The 7,682-nt window shown below is 49.0% G+C and overlaps 1 protein-coding gene across 1 annotated transcript; it reads right to left on the minus strand.

The window, feature by feature from the left end:
* Positions 1-3,896: 3,896 nt before the first annotated feature.
* egr2b (early growth response 2b) lies at positions 3,897-7,271 on the minus strand. Its single transcript, XM_043712195.2, has 2 exons — positions 6,804-7,271; positions 3,897-6,254 (listed from the first exon to the last, which is right to left on the minus strand). The coding sequence occupies exons 1-2, from the start codon at positions 6,961-6,963 to the stop codon at positions 5,140-5,142; spliced, it is 1,275 nt and encodes a 424-aa protein (XP_043568130.1). The 5' UTR covers positions 6,964-7,271; the 3' UTR covers positions 3,897-5,139.
* Between the last annotated feature and the right edge of the window lie 411 nt (positions 7,272-7,682).

Below are 7,682 nucleotides of genomic sequence, written 5' to 3' on the forward strand. Positions count from 1 at the left end.
TGGAGAGTTTCCCTGGAAGATAAGTGAAATGAACTTCAAGCAGACAGAACATAAAAAACGGAGTTAGAAACCGGCCAATAATGGGTCATTCGTGCAGAGAGACGTTCTGAGGAAAATCCACCAGGATGCAGTGGATGTGTGTGTGTGACTTGGGAGGGATATTGGAAACATTATCCCTCAGCAGGTGCACTGAGATGTTTGGGGAGAACCGGACAGTTGAGCGGTCAGATTTGGAGAGCGGAGGACCTGAAGTATTTGAATATAAAAGGATCCCCCCTCAAAACCTGTGCTATGTGGAGTATGTTGGCAACAGCTATTTGCAGTCAAATTACTTCAGGAGAATCTGAATGAAACCATGCTTTATCATGTAATAGTTTTGAGTGGCATGAACGAACAACCACTTGTCACATAAAACAGTGTTAGGATAAAAGGCCCAAAACGTCCGGGTTCCCAAGTTCATGCAGGTGAATTTGGGCTCACCTGATCGGTTTGGACGGAGGGATTGGGATGTTTCAGTAATTGATTGACACGGACACCACCCTTGAGCTTGAACACACCACACTCCAACTTCTGGATATAGGGATATCTCTTTTCCAAATTTGCAGCTGTCCAGGCAATCCCACCGATTGTCAGGCAGTAGGGGGGTGTTACTGATAAGTACAAATCGCCTCTATGAGAGAGGGGCGGCATCGTCACCTCTCACAATGAATTGAAAGTTAACAATCACACAACACCAGGTTATAAGCCAATAGGTTTATTTGGAAGCACTAGCTTTTGGGGCGCTGCTAAAGTTGGTGCTTCCGAATAAACCTGTTGGACTATAACGCGGTGTTGTGTGATTTTTAACTTTGTCCACCCCAGTCCAACACTGACACTTCCTCATACTGAATTGAAGGGCGGGGTTTCAACGAAATTAAACATTGAATTTGGGTAAATGCTTTTGGTGAAGCTATTCCCTAATAAACCCATTCAGAGATGTTATGACACACCTCTGAAACAGGTGGGACTTGAACCTGGGCCTCTAGCTCATAGGTAGGGACACTACCGCTGTACCACAAGAACTCTTACATCCATCGCGTGAACGCCATATACCCATCTATGTGGTACTGGTGTGCAAAAAATCCACTACATTTCATTAAGAGGAAAATGCAAAGGGGACTGTTGTAGCCCAGTGGCAGTGTCCCTACCTCGGAGCTAGGAGACCCCCATCTGCTCAAGCGGGAAGTCAGACCATCGCTGAACAGATTGATCAGAAAATATCTAAAGCACTAGCAATTTTTTAAAAAATCTAAATGGTTGTTGTTATTCCAACTTCTGGCGTCCCATGGGATTTTGAAAATGTAGGCAAACCGCGAAGCGCAGTTCTAAGCGCTTGGACCAACCTCTACCACTTTTGGAAAGGTTCTTATTTCAAATGAAATCCTTTACCCCCATCTGGCACGTCTCTGCTTTGTAAACGCGGGAGGGCTGTCCAGAAACAGCCATTGCATGTTATTTTTCTGCTAATCGGAAATCCGATTGTTTCCTGTCATCTGCCCGAAAAAGATGAATGAATTGGCAATAGTTGAATGAAATCAATTCATGTTCTCCCAATAGCCACAGATTCTCTGTTTATTGAAAATAAAACTCGACAAAAGCCGGTGAAAAACACCACGATGCAGGGCATCCTCTCTAATTTCGCATTTGCTGTTAACCCTGTGATAATAAAATGATTAGCAGCGCTTCTTTAAGTACAATTTCACACCAGTACATTTCAGCTCAGTGTTTGACCTGGGGAATTGTAACCTCCTTCTGTTTCGGGATGGTTCGTTCTGGCGGCTCAATCAAGGTGCAGTTTGTATTGTCTGTTTCAAGGACAGAATTGCAACCTTGGCTGTATCTTTTGTGCAAGCGCACTAAGTGTACGGTCCCACCTACAATCAGAGCCAGACCCACATCAAAGCGCAACACTGCGGATGCTGGAACACTGCAATCAAAACCAAAGAATGCTGGAGAAACTGAGCAGGTCTGGCAGCATCTACTGAGAGAGAAACAGAGTGGAGTCCAGAGATTCTTCTTCGCAGCCATGGGACCTCAAGACGCAAACTCTGTTTCTCTCTTCACAAATGCTGCTGAGTTTCTCCAGCACTTCCTGTTTTTTTTATTGGAATTCTGTTGGCCCGTGCGATCCCAGTCCAATGCTATGGCGGTATCCTTTCCAATCGTTTGGAAATTCCAACAGGAGTAAGGAATCTGTCCCCGTGCGTACCCAACTTGTGTGTAAAGATATTGACAACAATCCAGAGACAAACAAGTAGTCATTGTGAATTCAACAAGGTTTTCCAGGGCGGGAACAATGGTGTATGCAAACGAGAGAAGGCGGTTAACCCTGGCTTCTAACAAGAGCTCCCAGCTCTCCACTGGGATCCCCCCCTCCCCCCCCCCCCCCCACTCCCATCAACAATGAGACCAGTTGTCTCTCCTCCCCTAAACATCCCCTCCCCTCCACCCAACCTCTCTCATTTCTAACTGGGAGCCCCCATCTCTCTAGCAACTGGGAAACCTATTTTCAATATAACTCGGGCGTACTCCTCCCCAAGATGGAGACTGGACCGCACGCACCTCCAACCTATTCAATATGAGATGGGATCCCATCTTCGCCCTATTCCCACCCACACCCACCATTCTCTTTACGACTGGGAAACCCCTCCCCCACAAACACACAGACATTTCTCAATGGAAACTGGGTCCCACCCCCCTCTCCAGTGTACTTACTGTTTGATCCACATCTTGAGGAGGCATTAAACCGTGGAAGGGAATCAAATTTCATCCGATTATGGAAAGATCATTTATTTCAGAAACGTTTGAGTGTTTTTTCTTAAAATGTGAAACTTTAAACTTAATTCTCCTTAACTCTAGGACCCAGGGGAATTGTGTTTTAGTTGTGTTCCATGAACAGATTCTGCTCAGATTGATCAACAATCTCCAGTTAAGGTGTGCGGAGTTGTCACCCTCTGCTTTGAACGAATTTTTCAAGAACACTTTCCCTGGAAGTGTGCAAAACCGCGTTCAGATTCAAAATAAGTGTTGTTAACTCTTACTCTCACATTTCCCATCTCACGTTCCTACTGTAGGAAGGGCCGCGCACACGAGAACATTTCCACATTGACAGAGAAAATTGTGAAAATATACACTTTTCCTCTCACTCCCTTCATGACTCCCTTTGAAGAGTGCACTCAGGGTCTCGGGACGGTCATCCCTAGGTAGACTCTCTCTAATCTCTGTATTAAGTGAGCTAACCGAGCCAGAGGGAGTGAACACACTGGGGCAGGAAGGGACGCGAACGCGTGGAGATTGGGATTGAGAAAGCAACGTCCAGTTTATCAAGTGGCAAAGACGCATGGCTTCCGTTCAAAGTTTCTCTCGCTTACACTTGAAGGTGCTGGCATGACCCTAGCGCCAGACAATCCATGACATTCCTAACACGTTGTGCGTGCTTCTATGCACTGTGATCACTCAGTTTGAATCATGGAATCAATAGCCTGCAGACCCACTAAAGCACCTGATTTGCTCAAGGCAGCCACTGGAGTACTGCACTGGGTGTGTGTGAGTGTGCCTCAATGGGGAAATAGGATCCCACAGCCCAGAAAGAGGATGAGGCCATTCGGCCCTATTTGAAAATCAATTCGAATGTGATTTACTGGGCTGGAAACGCTGTCTCTGTCACTGCTGCTGAGTTTCTCCAGCGCTTTCTGGCTTTTCCAGTCAGTTCCCTCCATCTCATCAGCTAACTCCTTTCTAAGAGCTTTTCCACTTGTAGGTCCCTCTCCCAGGTCGTGCAATCAACAGATTCACAACCTATGCTCAAATTGTGAACGTTTCGAATGCGATTTTTAAAATGACACAGACAAAATAAACACGTGTTTTGTAAAATTATATTTACATCAATATGACCATAAAACAATACATCTTTAAGAGGACTGATTGGTCCCTTTATCTTTAAAAACCCAGTTAGTGGTTTTACACCAATACATTAAACCATCAAAACAGGTCAGCATCAGCCACATTAAAAATTATTCACACTCCTTACAACAGAGCTTTGCTACAAAATGTAAAACAAGGGAAGATATTTAGCACAAAAACGCGTACAAAAATATTTTCTAAAAATCTCCAGATTAATCGGCAGGAACTGCACAGCTTCGCCAGCTCGTGGAGGTCATTGGCGATTCCAGGATTGCCAGGGTCTGTCATTTAAGGCCGGATATTTACATGCAGACATCGTCCACAATAAACAAGGCACCAAAATATCTCAGCATGCAGTGTTTAAATGCGAAAGTACAAAACATCCAATTGCCATTAAACCAACACCGGATAAAGTTGCCTCTCAATGACCTCTGATCAGATCTAATTTCTCTAATCCCCCTCCCTCATCTTTTTTTTTCTCCTCTGGGACTTGCCACGTAAGAGAGAAAGAGTTAAAACATCAACAGCGTGCCGCACACATCCTCATTCACAACGTGGGCCCGTTCCTGGTTACTTTTTACAGGGTTAGAGAGCTTTTTTTTAAAAAAAAATGTCATTTGTCACTTTCTTTTTCCAACTCGTTGTTGGAAGTCATTAGTGACCTATAAACACAAAGTGCAGGAGCGAGTTTTCTCAAACATTCACTGAATTGTTTACAAACCATTCCCTTTCGCCACCTGTGCAGAACTCTCACATAACCTCACGCCCCCTTGACCCCGGTAATATTCTCAACCAGAGCTGCATCTGAACTGGGAATGTTTCGGGCGAGCATGAGAGAGTTAGTTTAACACAGTATATACACACACGCACATATATATATATATATTGAGAAAGAGATTTAGATTTCTATATAGCACCCTGACTGGTGAATGAAACCAGGAACACTACACTGTCAGGAAACATTTTGAGAAGTGACCAACTCGCTTCTCTTTTCCCACGTTCGACAAGAGATGTTGGCGGTGGAGAGGGGGTGCTATTGGAGGCTCTTACAGACGAAGCTGGGGAGCAGACTGTAAACACGGAGCTGCAGGAAACGTGGGTGCAATCTGCGATAAATATGCCGTTCCCTTAAAGTTCTTCGCGTTGCGGGTAGTGTCAGTGAGCGACTCTGTCTCTCGTGTGTGTGTGTTCACTGGTTCACACTGTCCTGGGCGGACAGACGGCGAGCGGGCTGCCCCCGGAGCAGACCGTGGATACTATTGCGGGTCCTGGCGCCTTGTCCGCCGCCAGTCTCTTCTCCTTCTGCCGCAGGTGGATCTTGGTGTGCCTCTTGCGCTCGTCGCTGCGGGCGAATTTCCGGCCGCAGAAATCGCAGGAGAAGGGTTTCTCGCCGGTGTGGGTGCGGATGTGGGTGGTCAGGTGGTCGCTCCGGCTGAAGTTCCGCATGCAGATGCGGCACTGGAACGGCTTGTGGCCGGTGTGGATGCGGATGTGGCGGGTCAGCTCGTCCGAGCGGGAGAAGCGACGGTCGCAGCCCTCGGCTGGGCACGGGTATGGTCTCTCGTGCACCGGGGTCTTGCTCGGTCGGTTCGGGTACTTGCGGAGCCGGATGGGTCGCAGGGGCAGGTTCTGTCCGCCGTAAGCGCTCGGCAGCCTGGCCCCTTCGGCCACCGGGTTGCCCAGGGTGAAGTTCCTGATGGTGGACAGGGGAGTGAGAGCTGGAGCCATCCTGACGCTGTCCCCGGGGCAGGAGAAAGATTTGCGCTCCACTCCCGGGTTCAGGTCCCTGTGCGAATGCTGAGGCTGGAAGATGCTACTGTACTCCGGCAGGATGGGGAACAGGGGGTTGTCCACCACCGGCTTGGAGGACGGGTAACTGGGAGGTGGTGGTGGAGGAGGAGGGGGGTAGCAGCTGGAGGTACTGAAGAAGGGAGCCGGCTCCTGGTAAATCTCCCCGCAGCTGTAAGGAGGGGGAGGCGAGTACATGTGCTCCATCTCGCTCGGATTCTGCGCCATCGTGCAACTGAGGGTGCTGGAGAGAGGGTTCGGGGAGGCAGAGGAAGAGGAGGAGGATGAGGAGGAGGAGGAAGAGGCGGCGGAGGAGGTAGACGAAGGGACTCCGAAAATCCCAGCACTCACGATGTTGATGATGCCCTCTGGACTCCAGTTGGCTCCGGTACATTGAGAGTCAATGGAGAACTTGCCCATGTAGGTGAAAGACTGTCCTCTGGGGCCAGAGGCTGGGTGGTAGTTGTTGGGGTAGGGTAGGTCCAGCGCTCTCTTGTCGCCGCTCATGTCCACATTAATCATGTCTGAAATGAAAGAGAAAAAGAGAGAAAAAAAAATGATGCGCGATTGTTCTCTGTAACATGTACTGCAACTCTCACATGCCCGGGTTTCGGACATCACAGAAACATTCAGCCAATAGCATCGCTTAAACTGCTCCACACCTGGGACACTATCGCGGTGAGAGCCGCCAGTGACAATCAACGAGAGAGAGAGGAGCACACACAACAAACACTGAAAGCAGACTAAACAATCGCCGCCTGGTGATCACACTCCTAACACCAAACCCAAACACTGTACGCGTTCACAAATATTTATACAAAAAATCCACTCCATTGTTTCATGTCACTCCATTTTATTAAAAAAAAATGATTCCCCCCCCCCACTAAATTCACTTTCCACCCCTTCCCCAGAAAATTAAATTAAAATTGTCATTTTTTTGAATTATCTTACATATTTTTATAGCGCCCAAACGTTGTGAGATTATAGTCAGTTACATGATGTCCCGATCCCCCCCCCCCATCTCCAGTCCACTGGAGAACAGACCAAGGTGCTCAGTAACTTGAGATGCTTACCTGAGGGCATCTGCTCGTACGGGGCCAGCTCCTGGTTGGGGAAGATGGTGACGGACGCGGGCAGCGAACTGAGCTCATCCACCGAGTACATGTTGTCGGGTATCTGATGGAAGAGGCCGCCCAGTGACAGCGGGATCTTTTCCACCGCTTTCGCTGTCATCCCCTCCAATGTTGGCTCAATGGCCCTGCGTGGTTTTGATTTTTTTTCTCTCTCGCTCTCTCACTCCGAAAAGTTTCCTCTTCTCGCACACTCGTGTGTGTGCGTGTGTGTCTGTGCTGTTAAGTGTGTGTCAGAGTGTTGAAAGCCGAGCTGTTTGTGCTGGGTCTCCCCTTGAATTGCAGAAAGGGCTAGAAATCCTCGCCCTCGGCTCTCTATTGGGTAGAAAGGCAGCCCCCAGCTTTGAGCTGCCGCTAATCTCTCTTTCTCTGTGTGTGTCTCTCCCTCAGTCTCTCTGTCTCAATCCCCCTGTCTGAAGCTCCACTTTACTATTTATCTCGAGCAGCCGAATGCCCCGTGACGTAAGAGACCATATATGGACTGAGAGAGGAAAGGGGCTGAGACAAGCAGCTGTGACGCTCTGGGCGAGGAGCTGATTGCCTGGGCGCTGGTTGCACGGCCACAGGGGAGCTCATACACCCCCTCCCCCTCACCCTCACCCCCATCCCCGGCTGCTCTGGGGGGAGAGAGGGAAGGGGGAACTGAGTGGGGAGGGGGGGGGGTCCCTCTCTGCAATGGGGGGAGGGGGGGTCCCTCTCTCCCCCTCCCCCCCCCCCCATTGCAGACTCTGCTGCGTTCAGGAGCAGCTCGCTGCAGATTCCGGCGGCTGCTTGCCTGTCCATGTATGGTGTCAGGATCCGGCAGCAAGGGGGAAGGGCACA

The sequence above is a fragment of the Chiloscyllium plagiosum genome, unplaced genomic scaffold, assembly GCF_037043375.1.
Source record: "Chiloscyllium plagiosum isolate Xiang-an unplaced genomic scaffold, Cpla_swu_hap1 HiC_scaffold_22, whole genome shotgun sequence".
NCBI classification, from domain to species: domain Eukaryota; kingdom Metazoa; phylum Chordata; class Chondrichthyes; order Orectolobiformes; family Hemiscylliidae; genus Chiloscyllium; species Chiloscyllium plagiosum.